Source organism: Stegodyphus dumicola, chromosome 3 (assembly GCF_044657685.1).
Source record: "Stegodyphus dumicola isolate Sdum_Otavi_A_Nest chromosome 3, ASM4465768v1".
Taxonomy (NCBI): domain Eukaryota; kingdom Metazoa; phylum Arthropoda; class Arachnida; order Araneae; family Eresidae; genus Stegodyphus; species Stegodyphus dumicola.
In genome coordinates, this window is record NC_140770.1 from 63,021,073 (window position 1) to 63,043,732 (window position 22,660).

General features: G+C 32.9%; 1 protein-coding gene across 2 annotated transcripts in view; it reads left to right on the forward strand.

Moving 5' to 3' along the window:
* LOC118191483 (syntaxin-like) overlaps window positions 1-22,660 on the forward strand; it is a 66,623-nt gene that overhangs the window by 37,133 nt on the left and 6,830 nt on the right. For both annotated transcript variants that reach the window (XM_035362286.2, XM_035362287.2), the window contains exons 5-9: window positions 5,213-5,286; window positions 11,272-11,380; window positions 15,527-15,600; window positions 17,654-17,791; window positions 19,415-19,525. In XM_035362286.2, the coding sequence (XP_035218177.1) occupies window positions 5,213-5,286; window positions 11,272-11,380; window positions 15,527-15,600; window positions 17,654-17,791; window positions 19,415-19,525 (506 nt within the window). The remainder of the gene's footprint in view (window positions 1-5,212; window positions 5,287-11,271; window positions 11,381-15,526; window positions 15,601-17,653; window positions 17,792-19,414; window positions 19,526-22,660) is intronic.

Below are 22,660 nucleotides of genomic sequence, written 5' to 3' on the forward strand. Positions count from 1 at the left end.
AAGTCAAAGTCTATCCATTGGATCAGAAGAAATAGGTGATAGAGGTCAAGAGCTCAAGCAAGCTCCTGTTTGTGTAATTAATGTATAAAGCACTTCAAAATTTAAGTAGTTATTTTCATGACCTTTATCAAAATTCTCTTCATTGATTTTATGCTAGCCTTCCGTAATCTGCCAAAATATGGCGAAGAATGAAGAATAAAATTCCACATTATGCTTCCTTTGGAACTAAAGCATTGAACAGAATCTGATCTTCAAATTCTAAAAAGGTTATCAAGAACATTTTTCAGTCCTTTAAAGTTTGTAGTGTTATCACTCTAAACAATGGATTGTTTGGACTATATGGCAAGAAATCTTCTAAGACATATTAAAAATCTCATGCTATTTCTAAATGAAATAGCCTTTGTATTAAACCATATAAATATTGTGATATATTATTTTAAGGTAACTCTAGATCTTTTCAAATTAGGTTTGGTAACTGGTGCTGCAAAGTCTAGTCTTATTTTTTGAATGGTCTAGTTGTTACTACTCTACCTCTAGGTAAATCACCAATCATTTGGTTTATAGTTCTTTTTTCTTGTCTGAAAGCAAGTCAGCATCGTACAATTCAGAAGTACTCAAACAATTTTTTTTATTTTTTTAAATTCTTTTACTGATTCCGCAAGTTTAGGCCACAAATCAATACTCAGAATTGCCACTTAGGTCCATGCAATTGCATATCACTATTTCATAGTTCCGTTCATAGCTTGTTATTCCTTTCATGGATTTGTCTTCATTTCTCTGATCAGCATATTAGTCAAGTTTTCATCTCCAGGACAGTAATTCCAGGAATCAGGTGATGTTTCCTCTCATATTTCCGTTACTCAATGTTGGTTGAATGGCTTCCTTTTATTCAAATCATCTTTTATCCAATGTAACATCACAGAAGAATTTGTGCAAAAGTGTACATTCATCTGGAGCCTCTTCTGTATTTATTCTTTGACATTTGAGGCTAATTTCACTGTGAAGAGTGCTCACATCAACTTGGACGAGACAACTTCTTCAGTGGAGCTACTCTGGTTTTGGAAATTACAAAACTACTTCCTGTTGTACTGTGCTTTGTGATGTATTTCAGATATATCACAGCTTCATATACCTTCTGACTTATCTCAGTTAAGCAGTGCATTTAAACATCTCTCAATTTAGACCTACTAATCTTTCAGAAGTAATGTTGCAGAATATTTATATTCTGAATCATTGGTAGTTCATTGGACCATTTTCTCATTCTGTTTTCAAAGTCCAATAGCAATTTATCATCCCAATAAAAATTTTCTTTGTTGGTATTTTTGCCCTCGTAGTGAATGGACTGTCCAATAGGAATGTTAAGTATTTCAGTGGTTTTAAGAACTTAGCTTGATCAGTTAGACTTTGTGATTTTATCTTAAAAAGATCTTCCTTTTAACTCTATCTATATCCCAATACCTTCTATACCAGAACTTTCTGGATTTCACTATTTTCATGATCATAAAAAACTTCTTGCAAATTTGAACAATTTGTCTTTTACTTCTGCATGTGTAAACTGGCAGCTTCAGTGGCATAGCTAGGGCGGGGCAAGGAGGGACATCTGTCCCCAGGCACAGCATCCAGAGGGCACCAAATTCATGTTACAAAATTTATAATGAAATGTTTTCCCTTCTTCGCACACGGAAAAGGGCGTAAAATCTCCATTTGTCCCCGGGTGCTGAAAACCCTAGCTACGGCTCTGGGCAGCTTTTAGTATATTTCTAATGTCTTCATTTACGAGTTTATCTTCAATTTTGTCGTCATCACCACTTATTAAGTCATCTACGTACGAACATTTATTCAATAGTTTAATCATCTGCATATAAACATTGTTCGATAGTCTTCTCATTTGTTTCTTTAAAGGTATTTAAATGGTGTTTGATAGTAGTGGTAAGCAAAACTTGGCTGGATGTAGTGCCAAACAAAATACGAGTCATCCTAAGCAGTTTTGTGTTTTGTTTTTTATAGCTTTATCTGTAAGGTTATTCGCCCACAAAAATCTATCTTCAGGTGACAGAGAACTTTGAATAAAGGCTTATTCAAGTTTGGCAGTAAATGCTATATTATGTGTACAAAATTGTATTAATATCTCTAACAATGGTGAATTTAAATTAAGACCAGAATAAATAACCTCGTTACAGAATGGACATATCATTACAGTGCATATTTGTAGCAACGGACTGTGTAAAGTTTCAGTTTTCAATTAATCAATCTGAACATCTTTACAGAGCAAACTTGCTGACACAATTTTATTTTTATCTGGTTTTGTTTCAAGTTGGAAACAAATAGATTTATTGGGGGATTTTTATTAAATATTTTATATATTCTTCTTTCTTTACATTATTTTATTCTATGCTGAGGTTTAGCATAAAATATAAGCTTAATTTTTAAAAATATTTTTCTCATCCACAGTTTTAATTTCACAGTTGTGTAGTTCATTACAATATATACAATTATTTCTAGCAATTGGAGTTCTTCAACCAAAGCAATAGATTTGTATAAATCATCATTTAACTCTGTTTGGCATTGTATTAACTTAATAAACTTTTGGAGGTATATATATATATTACAAAAGTTTCACAAAATATATCTTCAGTGTATAGTTTTAAAATATACGTAGGTACTCGGATTATCTTACCACAAAGTCACCAGTCTTTGGTGACTTGATTTTTCATCGACCTCAAACGTGAAAAACAATAGCCATTTTTAAAAATGGCAGCACATTGAAAATTGCATGAAAAAGCAAAAGGTTAACAAAATTTTAAAATGTAAGAAACATCTGTAATGAAACACTGAAAATTCTGTAAAACAGCAGCAATTTAACTAAATTAAAAAGACAAGAAATATGTGTAATAAAACACTTACCTTTCACCTCCCCACTTTTTTCCTCACATACACATTGACCTGTTTTATCGTAAAAAAATATCAGAGAATTGAACAAATTTAGAAAATTTATCACAATAAACTAAGCACAGTTGTTAAACTACTTTTTTTTGCTCTTCTCCCGTGTGTGCATTGACCTATTTTAACTTCAAAAAAATTAGAGAATTGCAGAAGTTCAGAAGAAGCTATTATCACAATCACCTAAGAACAGTTAATATGCAGCACCCACTGAGATGATTACCGAGTTTCAAAAACTGAACTCTACTCTGGTGTAATATGTGCACAAGCGTTCATAGTTTGCCACAGTTAATAAGAGATTACCTGCACATATATTTACTTACTTTTCTTATTTCATTGAATTCAAAGTTGTCATTTTTTAGGTATATGTAAATTTGTTAACCATTACAAAAGTCCTTTGATATTTCATTCTGTAAGTTGAAATTTTTTGGTACATTTAAAAAATTATTTTTTATCATTTTGCTTTGATATTTAGGATTTTTGTCATAGTTAAATTATTCACAGAAATCTGTAAATTTTAAGGTAAACTGAAATGCGCATTTTGCTCATCTTTGTTACGTATTTTATGCATAATAAATAAAGAGACAAATAACTTACGAATTAAAATGGTAGACATATTTCATCAGCAAGCAGACATTATTTATCTAAAGTTTCTATTTAGATAAGTAATTTTGGTGTGTTCTTTGATTTGTTTTCCTTCAGCTCAAATGCAAGAACTTTTCTATGTGAGCTGTTTGAAATGCAATATCACATGATATTTTATAGTTTTTATAAATTTAAATGTCTTTTCTGTTGGTTGTGAGAAAGAAATGGTATCATAGGTTATGGAGGTATTAGCTAATTAGTATGCTGTTTTAAGCATAATATTTTGAATGTTTTTGATTTTGGTTCTAGGTTGAAACTTTTGACAACTTGAAGACTATATTTAGTTCCTTCCAGATCAGCCTATGATTAGCAACAGTGATGTGCTCTGTGAGGACTTTTTCTATAGCCCATAGTTTAAGTGAAGAGAATAAACTGTTGTTGGCCAGACAACCAAATTTGTGTATATTTTTCTACTCCAAACCATCTTAAGACTATCATTAAGTTTTAGAATTTGCATATGTACTGGAAGTACCAAATGATTCATATGAGGCATTTCTTTTGTCTGAAAAGAATACCAAGTTTGCATCCTTTAGTTACCCTTGAAAATTTAAAAAAAAAAAAAAAAAAAATCCTTTGAATTTTTTCAGTTAGAATTTGTTTTTTAAGCTTTGTTCCAAATAAAGAGTTACCCCAATTAATCGATCGGACTCTTCAACAGAATCATTCATATTGTATTTCATTAAGTAAGTATATGTTGTATGTTTTATATGTAGTTGCAATGACTGCAGTAAATCATATGTGAAAGAAATATTCCTTTAAAAAAAAATTAAGGATACTTCTGGTATTCCTTATGAATCCATCTCTTTCCCTTCCCTCCTCAAAGTTGCTTTTCTAGGCATGCAGTATCTTATAGTAACAGTGATGGTATTTTGGTTTTAATAAACTTAAAAATTAATGCTTCAACTGATTCACAATTTTATCTTCTTTGGTCTTTTTACGTATCCATCAGTTCAAAAGAAATTTAAAAATAAGTTGTAAGAGAACAATTTTCTTTCCTCGAAAATTATTTTTTTATCTGCTCTCTATCTTAAAACCTATTGTTCCACAGAAAAAAATGAAACCAAAGGAAAAATTTATGAATATAATTCTAAATAGTGCTGTAGAGGAATTATATGATGCTATTTAAAATCATTATGTTTAATGTTAATATTATATATGTGTGTGTGTGTTTAATGTTAATATGCTTAATGCTGTGCTTCACTCATTTTGAATAATACAATGTTAAGAAATATTTTTTAAAAATAATTATGTACTAAGAGATTAATTCAAGATTAAAGAAATACTGTTTTCATGCTAGAAGTGTATGTAAAATTAATCTGTACTTTACTGAACATTTATCTTATTTGCATTTATGATAAATTCTGTTTTCCTCCATATTATGGAGGTGAGACAACATTCTCAGATGTATATAAAATTCCACTTAGTATTCTTATTTTTCCTGTATTAAAAAATTATTGCCATTTTTTAGTTACATCATTAAGATAGTATGTTAATTAATTTAATATAAAATTTGCATATTAATATATGCAATATTATATATGTTTTAAAAATAGTAAATGAACTTTATTAAATATAATATGTTATTATTAAATTATTTTTATTTCTTAATTTTTTTTCAATGAATCAGTAATGGGACAAAATATTGAACAAGAACAGATAAATAATGCCTCTGCTGCTGAACTGCGAATTAAACAAACTCAGGTTTGTGTCTTTTGCTTCTTCTTCTTCTTCTTCTTCTTTTTTTTTAATTAAAACAACACACAACTATTTTTATGCTTTTTACAATATCTCAAAGACAAGGTTTTATATACTGGTAAAATGTTTCTTTTATCATGTTTGTTTATTGTCTCTTGAACTGAAAAAGTTTGTTTTCTAGTCATTTTTAGATTTTGTAATGATCTTAAATGAAGTCCCAGTTACTCACATGTGGGTATTTTGGAAAAAATTCAGTTTTTTCACAGAAAATTTTCATGAATTTTATCTCTAAGGCTTGAAATGAAGTTAAAAATTTAGCTGTAAGTCCTGTTTGAAAAATAATATCCCGGATTCAAAAGCTTTGAATAAGAGGTAACAATACTGGGACTCATTAAAATCATTTCAATTAATCAAGGTTTCCAAAATGTAAGTGAGAGAAACAGAGTAGAGTGGCAGGATGATGATAAGAATGGTTAAGGCCCCACAGTTATCAAATTGTGATATTGTATGTATTGGCTAAGGAAAAAGTCTGTAAAAGAGCAGAAAGAAGAAATTGTAGATAAAATGGAGGAATAAGAATGAACTATAGTGGAGCACAGTGTGTAGGAGTGTGTGGCAACCTGTAATGTCGCCAAAAAGTATTTATGCATGCACAGTATTCTTTCAGTCAACTTTCCACTTCTATGGACATTTTTACCAGTATACTGCAGATCATGATCTCTCTATGAGAAATTTCAGTGTTTTAGTATAGCAGTGGATTGGATACTGGAGTTTTTGTCGTTGTTAACGAAATCTTAGATTTCAGCATAACATAGAATGTAATCTGGCTTCTTTTTTCCTTTTTATTTTAGGATTTTGATTCCAAGGTTTTTTTAGTTCTCTTTTTATTTATTTATTTTTTAAAGCAAAAACAGTTTACTGTGTGCATGGGAAGAAAAGCAGCACAAAAAAGTTAAGAAGTGTATGGCTGTCTTGTACAAAAAAGGAGAATGTAAAAAATAGGCAACGTTGAACTAGGCATTAAGATATCCAAACAAATCCTTCTCTCCAAAGTTGGCAACAAGTTTGTAACTTTTTGGTAAGAGTGGGAGATAAACAGAAAGTACCAGGATCCTTCTTACCATATTTATTAGAATTTTTTTTTGGGGGGGGGTTTATCAGTTAAACAAAAACTGTATTGATTTTTCATAATCCAGAGATTGATCCAGAGATGCAAGAGTCCAATTTGAGATTCATAAATTCAAATGATAGTACAGGTCCTTGTTTCAGAATTAATACTGTTTTTCCTCAGTTAACAATGATAATAGATCATTGATTTGTGATTCATATTGCATAAAATTGTGACTAGTCAACCGTCAATTGAAAAATTCAGGTCTTCACAATTTTAATATTAAGTATAGTTGAAAAATTGTAAAAAAGCTGCTTAAAAATAGTCTGATGTGCAAATAGATTTTCAAGTTTTATTACAGTTTGCTAGTTTGTATATCTTTATGACAAAAAAATCAATATTATAAATTGAAAAAGAAGAGCACAAACTCTGACATCTGCTGGAGTGATAAGTTGAGACTTGAGAATTTAATCAAAGGTGGAGAAAGTTCTAATAATTTAAAAAAAAAAAAAAAAGGGAAAAACTGCATTACTGCCATTGAAAGGTTAGTATTTTTTTATTTATTTATTATGTTTTGCACACTAAAAGAATTTTATGCTTTCAAATTTGTGATACCTTATGATAATTTAAATACATTGTATAATTTAAAATTTTTATTTAAAAAAATGTGCTTTACTATTAAATATAAAAATTAATTAGTTATGTATACATATACATTTTTGAAACTTAGTGGGATCTGCACAAGAAAACTGAATTGAAAAGCACTATTGTGAAATCATTTTTGCATCATAGTAAAGTTCTTTGAAAGTTTTATATGGTATTTTCTCCCTCCTTTCTCCATACCTTCGTGGCGTTAACAGTTAGTACACTTTTCACATATTCAAGAGGTCCAATTTTGAGTCCTGGCAAAGGCGTTATTCATTTTTTATCTCTCCTGCTTCAAAGATAACTTAATGACTCTACAGTGGTGCCCAAACTAAAAAAAGTGGTGGATGATGATTCTTCACCACCCGGATTTGGTAATTGGGTCCCCTGTGATCCCCAGTCACCCTTTAAAAGGTGGAGTATATAAGATATTTTCTGCCTCTTTTCTACATGCTTTCGTGGTGTAATGGTTAGCACACTCCTGCGAGGGCACTGCTAATTTTTCATCTCTCCTGCTTCAAAAATAACCTAATGACTCTACAGCAGTGGTGCCCAACCTTGTGCTCGCCGATCGTTTTGTATGTACTCGCCAGCCCGATTAGGTACTATGACCAAAAATTATTTTTAAAATAACCATTCATTTATATTTCCTAATTGTTAAAATATGGTAAGCATTTATAGTCATAAAAGATATCTTGCAAGACGTTATAAAATAATTGATTATTGACTGATGAACTTGATAGAAAACATGGAATCTTATTGCTTCATTCCAATGTCAGATGGCTCAGCCGGGGAAAAGTACTTCAATGATTTGTAGAACTTCTTTCGCTGATAAAGCAGTTTTTGGAACTGGAAACAAAAGTTATAAAGAATTGAACGATAATAATTGGTTATTTGATCTGTATTTTCTCACGACTATAACAGCTAAACTGAACAAACTGATCGAAGATCTCCAGGGAAAAGAAAAAAAAAAAAAAAAAAAAAAAAAAAACCTTTTCAATTGTGACTGTAACTGCTTTTCAGATAAAGTTAAATTTGTGGATGAATCAGATGAAATTAAAAAAAAATTCGCCCATTTTCAGAATTTATCATGCCATATTAATAACCACCACAAGGCAATTGAAAAGAAAAATACTTAGAAAACCTAAATGCACTGAAAAATAATTTTGAACTCCACCTCTCTGATTTCCATAAAGTTCAAACAATATTATTATTCATCTCAAACCCATTTGCCGAAATTAATATTTCAGATATATCACATAAGATTGGAAATATGTTTAACAAAAATTTTGATGTTTTGGAAATGTGCTCACGATAGGCCAGAGGTTGGGCACCTCTGCTCTATGGTGTATATAATCATATTGGAATCAGAAGATGTTTTCTATATTATCACAGAAGATTGTATTTTATATATAAATAAAATTTGGTTTGAATCCAATGTTTAAGGAACAAAATGCCACCCCGTGCTGTGACATTAATTTTCATTTCATAGTTATAGATCAAAGTTCTTGGAAAAAAGTTTGGAAAAATGATTTTTTTTAAATATGCATGCATAAGTGTGTGTACCTATCTATCTATGTATATCAATGTACCTATCCATGTATATTTATATAATACAGGGTGTGCCCGAATGCCATGTACAAACTTGGAGGGGAGGTAGAGAACATCACGAGGATCATTAATGACATCGGAAGGCATGGGCAGAAATGTAGCCCTAACGAGATAAAGAGACACGAAGACAATAAGGCCACAACACAGAATGTAGTGTAAAATGCTTTATTAAACACACACACACACACAAACAAATAAATTAATTAAATAAAAAATAAATAAATAAATAGTATGCCATAAAAGCATCACAGGAGGTGTTCGACATTCCGACCATTGGCATATATGCACGCACAACACCAATGTAACATGAATTAGTGGACATGTTAAAAAATATTGGGCATTTCATGTATCGTAGCAGCAGCGATATATATTCATGCCACCAGTTCCATTTCAGAATTGACGGGCGCGTCATACACAAGGCTCTTCATGGCACCCCAGAGAAATACATCTACAGTTGTTTAAGGTCCACATGTGCATGTTGTGCATATTGAACACCCATTCATGTGAAAAGGTTTCTTCATTACAGAACACCACGGAACTGCCAAAATTCATGTCTGTGGCACTTTTGTTAACAAACTACTGTGCAAACATGACATGTTGTGGATGATCATATGGCAGTAATAACTGCACTGTCTGTACATGAAACGGATGTAAGGTTTCGCCCTGCAGTACATGATGGACAGTTGTTCAAGATCTTCGAGTTGCAACAGCAAGTGCCTGTACACTGGTACCAGGATTTTGGTGCACATGGCAACAAACTCTCTTCGAATATGGGTATTTGTGCTCTTTTGGCTGCCCAGTACTTTCAATTCTGGCTCTCAAGGATCCAATGTCCGCCAGTTTCTGATGCACCCGAGTGAACATTTGATGATTTGGTTGCCACCTCATTGGATATTTTCCCCCATACAGCAGCACGTCCATTTCCGTTGGCTAGGCCGTAGATGAAGTGGATATCTGCCAACTCGACATTCGTATAACGATTCATGTTCATCACATGCTGTGCATGTCTGAAATGAGGAAACCACATGTGCCAACCTTGCTAGCTTGTGTACAGTGCCACCTATTGCTTTCCGCCCATGCTTTTCTACTGTAATTATAGCTCCTAATGAGGTTCTTTACCTTCCTTCCCAGGTTTGTACATGGGGATACACTGTATATGTATATATAGAGAGATATCTTTTATTGTACCACCCTTAATGTTGCACCAAAATATTGTTACGTTATTTTCTTCCTTCACTTTCATACGGGGATTGTGGATTTGAAGTGAATATCGACGACACTTGATGAAGTATTGAAACACACTTTATTTAGCTAATATTAATCAGGACAGCTGCAAAGTTATGTTTTACAGTCGTCGAAGATCTACTATAAACTCGCTGGAACAATCAGCGACATAGCCTTCAGGTTATCAGATTATAATGGTGGAGACAGCTTCACTGCAAAGCACCAGAGTACAGCTCCCGACTCTGCTCGTTTGTTCGCGGAACCCCACGTACTCTCGAGACTCTCCACGCTGCAACTCGCGATGCACTTTATGATACACAGAGCACAGCTTCCCGACTCTTCGGTTCAGTTATTCCCGGAGCTTAACACACTCTCTCGACGATGCACTAAGAGACTCTTTGATGCACTTGCTGGCTGGCTGTCAGCTCGATCGACTCCGCATGGATTGACTAACTCTAGACACTATCTATCTTGCACTCGCACTCCACGTACCAGCAGGGTATATATAGTTTTTGGTTTGTATTTGAGATCATTCTGGGCTAAACTGGTAAGAATTTGTTCCAGAAGGTTCTCCATCCATCTATGGCATATTGCCAATTTTGTCTCCAAATGGACAATTTATCACCAAATGTGGCAACCCTGCTGTCCTTTTCCATTTTATGGCAACCCTAAAACTACTTTGCGGAGAAGCTATCTTACCGCGCCTGGACATTTCATAAGAATATGTAAATTTCTTATTTCATTTTTGCTTTTGGCATGTTTTGCCTCTTTTTTTCGTGCATTTTGCTACTCTACTTCTGGTTTTTGCATATAGTTTGTACACATGCTTATAGAGCACCTAAAAAATATCTGTTCGAAATGTAAAGACAGCTGGAGAGTACAGAAATAAACAGATTTCATAATGGAATGTGTGTACAGAAATGAGACATTGAGGTGAAGAAGGGTGCTGTTAAGTAATAGGTAAAATTTTTCTACTGGCAAAGATCATCATTCCTAGTGTAGATTTCAAACATTATGTGTCTTTATGTTTCAAGCATTATATGAATACAGAGCTGGCAGACATGCATTTGTCGATGGAGCTACACATAGAAAGGGAGCAGCTGCTCAAAGGAGGTCCTCAGGAATTGAATATACTCTCTATGCCTCTTTTAAGTACTTTGAGCATCTAAATGCATTCAAAAATAAATGATTTGTTTATAATAAGTCTAATTTTTGTACCACTTTTTAATGCCTTTATTTTATTTGACATTTTAGAATTGTGCATTTTTAAATTATCACTTTTGATGTTGTATTTTTTAGAATTGACAGATTGTTTATTCAATTACATAAATAATAGTATAGTTTGATAAAATAACTCTAGTAGTGCAAATGATTGTTATGTTTTTTTTGTGTGTGTGTTTCAGCATTCAACTTTATCTAGAAGATTTGTAGATGCCATGACTGAGTATAGCCATATTCAGACAGAATACCGAGAGCGCTGTAAAGATCGAATAAAACGTCAACTTGAAATAAGTTAGTTCTGATGCTAAATTTTATATATGAATTATCATATGGTGAAATCACAAGCTATGTAATAGATGCATGTATAGTGCTCTTCTGTTTCTTGGGAAAATTAGAAATTTGTTTGAAGATAGTTATTAAAATAGATGTTATAATAATAATTATTTAATTATTTTCAGACTTGTTACTGTGAAAAATGTACTTAAGGAGTAAAATAATTATTTAAAAAACTATCTTTAAAACTTTTTTTTAACATTATTAATCAACTAAAGCTTTGGTTGTTGCATTATTTTAAACATATTCTTAATATATTTACTGAAACCTGAAGCTTTATGATTTTTCTGCATATTGATTGATATAAAGTTCAGGAACATCCATTTGGAATATTATAATGTGGAAACAAATAACAATATAGTATAATATATAAAATATATATGAGTAATATATAAAACTTCAACTAATTAAGCAAAAAACTGTATTCTTTTGAAATATTTCTTCCATTATAATTTAAGTTTTCACCTTAAATAATAAAAAAGAAATTAATAAGTTTGGTTGTTGTCATTTCATTAACATAGAAATACTCTGAAATATTTTAAAATCTCATTTTACGAAGTGAAGACATTATTATTAACACTTTATGATATCTGAGTTTTGTATAATATTTATTTGATAACTGTGTACATTCTTTGGGTATAAGAAAAATTTATTTGAATGAACCCATACAATTTTTATGTCAAAAGAATTCAATTGATTGGTAGTATGCAAGTTTCATTAAAAATGCACTCTACTTTCCACTTTTAAGGCATTCATATAGCCATTCTATTTTGAGTTTTATTTGCAGGCAGAAAACTTGAAAAAAAGAGTGTGTTAGTGTAACAGAAAAGAAACATGCCAATGTAAAATGTAAAACTGGGCAAACTTAGATTGGTGTAGATTTTCATTAAAACTTCTTTCAATTTTGAGGATGGTCAAATAAGGAAAAAAATTTTGTTTTTGGAGGAAAGAGTCATCCTTGAAATGAATAGAATTTTATTGAAAATCTCCCCCCCTCCTAATTTTAGAGCATATTGTGATAGTTTGAAAAAATTCAGTGTAATTATTAAATGGAAAAATGTAGTAGATGTCGAAAAATGTAATATAAGTAAAAACTTAGCAAGTCTCTTTTAAATACATGAAAATTAAATATTTATTCCAGTTTGCTTAATAATATTCCAGTTTGCATAAATAATCTGATGTAATATTTTTTTTCTGTGCTTTTAAGCCAAAGTAAAAACTTACCAAATCTCCTTTAAATACATGAAAATTAAATATTTATTCCAGTTTGTTTTAATCTGATGTAATAATTTTTTTCTGTGCTTTTAAGCCAAACTGTGATTCAGAATTTGAAGATATTTTGCGAGAGGTTTTGCTTTTGAAATTCATGTTACATGCTAATACAAAATTAGTTCTGAAATTTAAAACAAAGAATATAGTTTTAAAAGCTATAAATTGTGTTTGTTGTTTAGAACTATGTTGTTTTTATGAATTCTTTTTAATCGAATACGTATCAATAAAATGAATTTAAAATATCTTATGTTATTTACTGAAACCTGAAGCTTTATGAGTTCTGTGCAAATTTGATGCAAAGTTCAGGAACATCCATTTGGCATGTAACCTGGAAACAAATAACATATAAAACTTCAACTAATTAAGCAAAAAACTGCATTCTTTTGAAATATTTCTTCCATAATAACTTAAGTTTTTACCTTAAATAATAACAAAAAAGAAATTACATTTTTTTCTCAAATAATTCCATAAAAATTGAATCAAGGTAAAAATGAAGTCAGATTAATCTACAGATGATAATCTCTTACCATGGGAAATCCATTTTTCATCTTTAAAAGGGATGAATAATTCAAGAGATATTGTCAAAGTTACTTTCATATATTGCAGTTTTCACGAGTGATTTCATTTTAGGCTGTGAATGGCTAGTTGATCCTTCTGTCATACCACAACTGAAACAGACTTACATGTGTCCACTGTGCAAAGGGTTTGGAAATGAATTGAAAAAGTGAATCATGCCAGGTTTACTGGTAGATCTAGCTCTAGACAGTTGTCAGTACTCTTGGATCTATGCATCTGAAAGCATGTGGTGGTAATCAAGCAAAGAACAACTGTCAGCATTATGCAGAATGTGCAGGGAGTTTTAGATGCTACAGTATCATCATGAATGATTTCTAATTAATTGATCAGAAAGGTTTGCAATTATGCTGCCCTTTACAAAGATTGCCATAAGCACAAAGCGACTGAGGGGGAAAAACTGCAATGGTGTTGTGACAGTGATAGTCTTGTTTATGTTTCACAAATGGCAACCACTAAGTAAGTCTAGAGGCTGGAGGAAGACTGGTCTAATTATATTGCAACTGTTGAATGCCATAATGTTTGGTGAAACGACATCATGCTTTGGAGTACCATTGGCATGGATAGACAGCTGGCCACCTGTGTTTCATATCAGATTCTGCATAAAGGTTAATATAGTATGCGTGTGAAGTGCTGCAGCTGGTTGCGCTACTCCACCTTCAAAATGCTGTTTGCTAGAAAGATAATGCTCAGCTGCCGGTCATCAGCAAACAAGCCTCACAAGGTACCCAAATGCTTAATTGCCCAACGAGGTGTCCGGATCTCAAACTGATCAAGCATTTGTGAAATGTCCTAGTCTGTTGTTTGCTTGATCTACCCTAACTTTAAAAAAAGCATGTGGTCATCCATCTCTGAAGGCAGTATTGCTACTCTTCTCACTACATCCATCTGTGTTTTGAAGGGTTTCTATTCTTCGTCCAAGGGTTTTCAATAGTATGGGACCCATATTTTTCAGTTACACTGAAGAGCCGAAACACTATGACCACCTATTCAATTAACACGTTGAGCAATGTTTGGCTTGCAAAACAGCTGCAACTCACCTTGACATGGATGTCACAAGTTTTTAGTAGATGTTTGGAGACAGGTTGTACCAAATGTCTAAGCAGTGGTCACTAAGTCAAAATATTCCGACATGGTGGTGTTTGAGCGGTGAGCTCCCACTCCATACATCACAAATGTGTGTTCTATCAGGTTAAGATCCCGTAAATTATGTGACCAGGACATTAATTGGATTTAATCCTTACTTACGCTCCTCGAACCAAAGAATATTCAAGCCTTGTGACATGGGGTGTTGTCCTGCTGGAAGATTCCATTTCCATTTAGGAAGCAGATGCCATGTAAGAGCAGTTATCTGCAGTTATATTCAAATAGTCCACAGCTTTCATGGTCTGTTCTACCACAATTAAAGGTCCCAGAGTTGCCTATGAGAACATTCCCCAAAGTATAATACCACCCCAACAGAATGTGTATGACCTGCTGTACTGGGGGGGGCAGCAACTGTTCGCATGGAAGATGGCATACCCTTACACGACCACTTGCACCTGGATCTGCATTGTATTGGGCTGTCACCTGAGCCATTGTCTGCCAATGATTTTGCTGTACCAAGAGGGACAGTCTCTGATGTCTCTCTCTCTCTCTCTTTTTTTTTTTTTATGATGCATGGATGTTCAGCACCTTCACATCTACTGCTCATTTCAGCTTCATATATCCACTTTGCATAAATACTAACAATGGCAAATCGTGAACAACCAATCAGTCATGCAGTTTTGGAGATACTCATTCTGATTCTTTGGACCATTACAATCTGCACTCTATCAAATTCACTTTGATCAGCAGCCTTCCCAACACTTGGAAAAGTAAGTGCATGAATGATTCCTTACCTTCTCCAGCAGCAGTTAAATACCATTTTCACTTAATTACATTATATATATACTCCATGTCATCCAGACGAGTTCATTGAAAAATGTGGGTTTGGTCTGTGTTTTGCCTTTTTAGCGTATATATGTTTAAGCAAATGTAGACACCATGCAAAAAATTAGGTATCTTTAGCATTAAGTCTAAGTTATATATGTTATACGTTTCATGAGCTAAATCCTGGTATAAATGTAGATCCCTCTATTTTTCATATTTAATAAATTATTCTTTTTTGTCATAAACTTTTTAAATGTTACAATTTTTTTACCTTTATTATGCTTTGAATTTTACATACCATTATGAAATTTCATGTGTTTTTTATGACTTTATTTTCAAAATATGCAGCTGGACACACAAAGACTGATGCTGAAATTGAAGAAATGTTAGAGAGTGGAAATCCAACAATCTTTACTGAAGGGGTAAGTTACACTAATAAATTTTGAGGATTTAATTAAAATTAGGTTATAAGGTATTTCGTTTGCCTTCTTAGCATGCCTTCGTGGTGTAGTGGTCAGCACGCTCGATGTGTATTTGAGACATTTGTGGTTCGAGTCCCAGCGAGGGTATTGCTAATTTTTCACATCTCCTGCTTTGAAATAACCTAGTGTCTCTACAGTGGTGCCTGAACTAAAAAAAGGTGGTGGATGATGATTCTCCACCACCAAGATTTGTCAGTTGTGTCCTCTAATTCTCGGTCGCCCTTTAAAAAGGGGAGTATATAAGGTATTTCTCCCACCTTCTTAGCATGCCTTCATGGTGTAGCAGTCAGCATGCTTGACACGTATTCGTGTCCTGGTGAGGGCATTGTACTTATGTGGCAACCTGCAGTGTCTTCAAAAAATACTTATACAGTAAGACCTCGCTTAACGCTGTTTCGTTTAGCGCTGTTTCGGTTTAGCGCTCTTTTATTTCAACCCGGGGATTCTCCGAAATTGTGCGCAGCACTAGGTTTCCAAATAACATATCCAAAACAGTGTAGTTGTGTTTCTTGCTTGGTGGACGCATTTTTATTATTTGAAACATTTGTTGACATTATTGTAAGTTTAAATTTGTATAATACTATAACGATTAATACAGTGACAAATATTATGATCTTTAGTTTTTATCATGGGTGATAATAAAAAACAAGAAAAGAAAGCAACCAGAAAAAGCATTTCACTGGAAACTCAAATGCAAGTGATTAGAAGATTAGATTCTGGTGAGCGTCAATCTCAAATTAGTGCTGCATTGATTTTGGCAACTTCAACAATAAGGACAATTCTTAAGAATAAAGAAAAAATACTGTCATCGGCAACTGCAACTACGTCAAGCTCTGCAACTAGAATTACCCGTTCTAGAAATAACATTATAGAGGAAATGGAAAAACGACTGTCTATATGGATTGACGACGAAATTGAACGCAATATACCATTAAGCCAATCTATCATAATGCCTTCTTGACAAAAAGGCAGAAAATTGGAAACCCAGAATAGACTGAATGATCTGACTGAGAATTTTATTTGTTTTTAAAAGTATATGCGCTTATATTGTTTTTATTTTTGTAAGAAATAAATGTTTGATTTTATTTTTATTAAAAAAACAGTATTAAATTTAATGCCTAACCATTTTTTATCCATCTTCCCCTAACCCCATTATTTACATGTTAAGATAGCCTCGCTTAGCGCTGTTTCGCATTATGCTCTACTACGATGGAACGTATCCCCCGCGTTAAGCGGGGTCTTACTGTATGTTAATCCCGGTATGCACATAGCTCATGCATGATTGAAAGCTTTTGGATTTGTGTTTTTGATATTAATTGGCTATTTTTCTGGTTAGTATTTATTTTTATATTGAGTACATTTGTTTTTATTTTAATGAATTGCAATTGAACTGTGAAGTTTACCATCTTTATTTTTCATTACAATGCAGTATTATGTTGGACTATATTTTAAAATTCTAACTGTTTTTTGGCAGTTATGGCTAGTGCATAGTGCAGAGGTTCTGCAGTTCTGATTTTTTTATCATATTTAAATTATTAAATAAATTTAATATTATTTTTATTCATATTTTTAAACATATCACTATGTACATGAGAACAGCAGTGAAAAAATACTGCTGAAGGATTTCTATAAAAATAAGGTATGTGTTTTATTTTTTAATGAATGTAAAGAAGTAGACGGCATTGAGTGCATCATTGAAGTAGACATAAATATACCCAAACAAACATGTTTCTCCAATGTCACCAACAAGTTCATGACTTTTTGGTGGAGGTGATAACAGAAAGTTCCAGTCTTATATTAATGTGTGTTGATTTAAATTTTTGCCTGAATTAAAGAAAAGATTGTGTTATAAATTTCTGTTAAATTCCCTTTTTATTATAGTTACTTCAAAAATCTAAAGTATTTATTTTTGATATTATTTTTCTTTATATTTTTTATTTCTTACAAACATTAAATGAAGTTAAATGAATACATTTTGTATCTTTCATTTCAGATTGTGATTGAAACTCAGAAGGCTAAACAAACACTGGCTGATATTGAAGCCCGTCATGCAGATATTGTGAAGCTGGAAAAGAGTATCAGAGAACTACATGATATGTTTTTGGATATGGCTGTATTAGTCGAAAATCAGGTAATGAGTGTTTTAAACTATAAATTGATTAAAAGTATAATTTTTAATATTGGGATCGAATGGAGGAAGTTGCTGAACATTGACAGTTAAATCTTCATTTTATTCATAGTAGTGGAGTGGGTTGGATTCTTTGTGACCTTGAATTTCACCATTTCTGATGAAAATTGAGTCATTTTTGCTCTATGTCCACTTAGCACATCTTGAATTAAAGCATTATCAGCATATACCACAAGACCAAGCCTAAGTACTTCATCTAGTAAATCTACTTTGAGTCCATTCAGATGCATAATGCATCGCTTGCTTCAAGCCCATGTCAAGTGAGCCATCGCTGTGCAGTTGTTTGAGAAAGGTTAAACCATGACTTTCATTTGAAAAAAGTAATTGGTGTTATATGTTAAAATAATCACTATTGCAACTGTATGATGTTGCTAAGTTTTAAGAATTCCTATAAAGCACAGTTTTAAGAATTGAGTTTTTATTTTATTTTATTTTTTTATATATTTTTTTAATTTATAGTTTGATTATGGGTCTGATGGATCTACTAATAATGAAAGTGGTGCTATTAGTTTCTTACAATAGGTTGCTATGTGACCATCAATGTTCCAATTTTTCACAAAATGAAATTTCATTAAAGTCAACCAACAATCACATGCCAATGTTTGAAAGGCATGGATTCAGTAGGAATGCAAGTTGGCAAATAGTTTGCCATTTGTTATTGCCAATTATATATTTGTTATTTTGCCAATCAATTATATATTTGTTATTTTGCCAATCAATTATATATTTGTTATTTTGCCAATTATATATTTGCTATTGGCAAATAGATTGCCATGAGATTCATTTACTGCTGGTATAAGGAAACAACATCAATAAAATTCTTCATGGAAGAATTCAACATGGCTGATACTATTGTTATAAACTGAAGTGATTATTTGGGATAAATATGTATGTACAAGATGCAAAATCATGGAAATAAAAAAAATAGCGGGTTTTAGAGATTGATGAAAGCCTTATCCCAAAGAAGAAAAAAATAGTGGTGGCCATGTTCTACCACCTCAGTGAATTTCTGGTGGTATTTGCCAGAGAACTAAAGATTACTTTTCTTGTTACAATGCCCGATTGAAAAGCCATGACTTTATTAAATGCAATCAAAGAAAAATCAAAAAAGGAACGACCAATAAATTCAACTTCTGGGCCAGCTATAAAAATTTCAAAAAGCTGGTTTCAAGCTTTTCAAGCCTGAAGTGATTATTTGGGATTTGCATTTTTGGTTCTTTGAAAACCAAAAATGCAATTTCATGGATCCACATTCTGGAATTCATATTCAAAATATTTAGCTGACACGGGGCTCTTCAAAATGGCAGAACAAGAAACGTAGGGGTACAGTAAGACTCCATACGAAGTCATGCTTGTTTCATGTGGTGGCAGAAAGTTGTAGCTTAGGGGACAAAAAAAAAAAAAAAACTTTTGAAGCTATTTTAGAAGCCACTGCCAAGTATTTTCCATCCAGTATAAAGAAAAAAATAATTATATCAAATTACTGTCAATCCTTATTTGTTAACATTTAAGTACCCAAAAGTATTCACTGTCTTATGCTCCTCCTTCCCCCCTCCCTCATTTTAGGGAGAACTGATTGATAGAATTGAATACCATGTCCAGAATGCTGCTGATTATGTTGATAAAGCTGCTACTGATGTCAATCGTGCGACACGATACCAAAGCAAAGCACGGAAAGTAAGTTATATTTTTTCGTGAAATTTATGCTGTGTTTCTTGGAGTGAAAAATATTGTAAATTAAGTATTATGTTTTTATTTATGTTTTGCATAGAAGGAAAATGCAGATGTGATAACTTTCAAATACAAAATCTTGTGAATGAATATATCTTTTAATGTAACTTTTATACATTTACAGCATATCAAAATCACTATCAGAAAATATAGATTTTATTTGATCCTAAATGATGAATAAAATATTAATTTACTATGGATCCACTAAGGCTAATATATTAAAAATTGTTATTTATAAATTACTGAATTTTTATATTCAGTCATTTTAGCAATTTTTTTAATTACATGTGATATGTGCCCCCCAAATAGCAAACGATTAATAATATAAAAAATTCAAGAAACATTTATCATCAAATATACACTTTCTACCCCCCCCAAGAGTTTTCTATGGTCTATTTTAGCTCCAGAAAATTACACAACATAATGTAATGGCAGGCTGCCTGAAATGGAGGAGAGACTTGTCAACCACAAAAGTCAACTGATTATTTATGCTATCAGATTTATGTCTGTCTAGTAGTCTAATTTCTTTTCTTTCTTTTTTTCTCAGAAACAGCAGTTTTCTAAGTAACTGCTAAAAGCAGGTTAATATTCCTATCACAAACTGCATTTTGATATTCATGTTCAAATATGCAAAATAAACAGTATTATCTCTAATAATTTTCAGATTCTGAACTAGCATTTTGGTTAATGTTATACCGGCAAGGTAATATTTAAACTAATGAATCTAAATTTAGAAATTCTCTGCCAGTATAGAATTTCTGCCACTTCAGAAACAGTTCATTCACAATCAGTGTTGCTAAACAAATATGTTATTAGTTTCAAATAAAAGATGAAGGTCATTCTCTTTACTTAAAATAGCTCATGATGACAGAACTGATGTTGACAAGTGAGTTTATCCATTTTGTATTTTATCCAAGTAAAAATATCATTTTGTAACAATTACTCCTAGAACTATGTTGGTAAAAATTGACAAATAGGTAAAACTACCTTTGGAAATTTTTTCTCATGAAATAAATAAAAATTTATCTTTTTAAACTTTTTATAAGCTTTTTTTTTTTTTTTTTTTTACTTCTGAATTTGGAGCAGAATTGATGTATAATGTTCACATTTGTACTTCAGTATCCTTTAATTGGAAAATTTTTTAAATTATCCAAAAGAATATTCATTAAGTATACATTCAATAAATTTTTCCAGCTTCCCTTTGTTAATGCAGAATATTAATGAATTTTTTTGGTACATTTTGTGTTAGTTTTCTCCCTTCCAGTTAGCAGACTCTTTTGGTGAATGACATATTTATTTGCAGAAATAAACATACAACTAAATTCACATAACATCATAATAATATACAGGGTGATTATAATTAAAGTTTAAGTTTCAAAATGCTATAAAAAAAGAACCACTCATGAAAATGACGTCAAAATTGAAAGGAATGTTATTGAAGAAAGCGGAAATCGTATGGCAGAAGAAAAAATTTAGTTTCAAAAGTTAGCAACAGATGGCGCTGCAAGCGGAAGAAGACGTAAATTAAAATGCTAGTTAAATTTCAGTGTTATAAAGCCGCCAGGTACCAGGCTGTTCCTCAATTCGCGTCTCAGATGTTCGCCATGGGTGTTTCACTGCAGGACCGCGCTCTGCTGTATTACAAGCTGTATTACAAGAATGATGATTGTGCAAGAGTAGCTCTGCAAAATTTCAGGAAACTGAAGGGTATAAAAGAAGGCGTTGGTCCAATGAGTGTCGTAGGTCTAAAGAAAATGATGCAAAAATTCGAAACGACAGGTTCGTTTGATGTGCAATCTGGTAGAGGGAGAAAACGAGTGCATTCGACGGTAGTTGAAGAAGTGGCCACAGCATTACAGGAGGGGTCGGCCGGTGGTGTGCAACCGTGCAGTGCACGAGGAATTGCTCGAACATTTGACAGGCCTACGAGCACGGTGCTGAAAATTGTACGAAACATCCTGCAATGCTATCCGTACAAAATTGGCCATGTGCAGGAGTTGCTTCCGTCTGACCTGACAGCTAGGGAGACGTTTACGTTAGAATTCCTGGCTCGCATGGAAGTGGATAATTAATGGCCGTGGAAAATTTTGTGGACAGATGGAGTCCATTTCCATCTGACAGGATACGTGAATACCTAGAATTGTCGAATATGGGCAACAGAAAATCCACTGGCAACGCACCCCGTACCACTTCACGGTATGGTGTGGCTTTACGGCATCATTCATCCTACAACCATATTTTTTCGAGCAGACGGGTGCTTCCGGTCCTGTTACCGAAACCGTCACTGGTCAGAGGTATGCGTCTCTTTTGCGCAACCACGTGATTCCAGCTCTGCAACAGCGTGGATGTGTGGATGAAATCATTTTTATGCAAGATGGCGCTCCTCCGCACATTGCACATCTCGTGAAGCAGCTGCTGAGGCGCCATTTCAGAAATGCTCGAATTATCAGCCGTCATTTCCCTACAGCCTGGCCGTCCCGATCGCCTGATCTTACTCCGTGTGATTTCTGGCTGTGGGGATATCTGAAGGATGTTGTGTTCCGTGCTCCAATTGCAAATTTAGCAGAATTAAAGGCACGCATTCCGCAACACATTCTGAACATCACCCCGGAGACACTGCGATCCGTTATGGAACATGCTGTTTGTCGCTTTCAACTTGTTGCACACAACGGTGGACACCATATTGAACATGTTTTGCGCCAGTCTCGCGACAGTTCCGAACTTCTTTGATGAATGGTTCTTATGCGGTATGTCGCCACAAAACTCTTGAAACCGATTTGTCCCTTTCGATGTGATATGTACAGTCATGCAAATAAAATTATTCAACAATTCTAATTTATCAATGCGTTTTAATGTGTAACTTCCACCTTAGCCGTTGTTTTACGAATCATTTCTCGTTTCTCGTCGTGATTCTGTCGCTTACAGCGCCATCTGTTGCTAACTTTTGAAACTAACTTTTTTCTTCTGCCATATGCTTTCCGCCTTCTTCAATAACATTCCTTTCAAATTTCACATCATTTTCATCAGTGGTTCTTTTTTTATAGCGTTTTGAAACTTAAACTTTAATTATAATCACCCTGT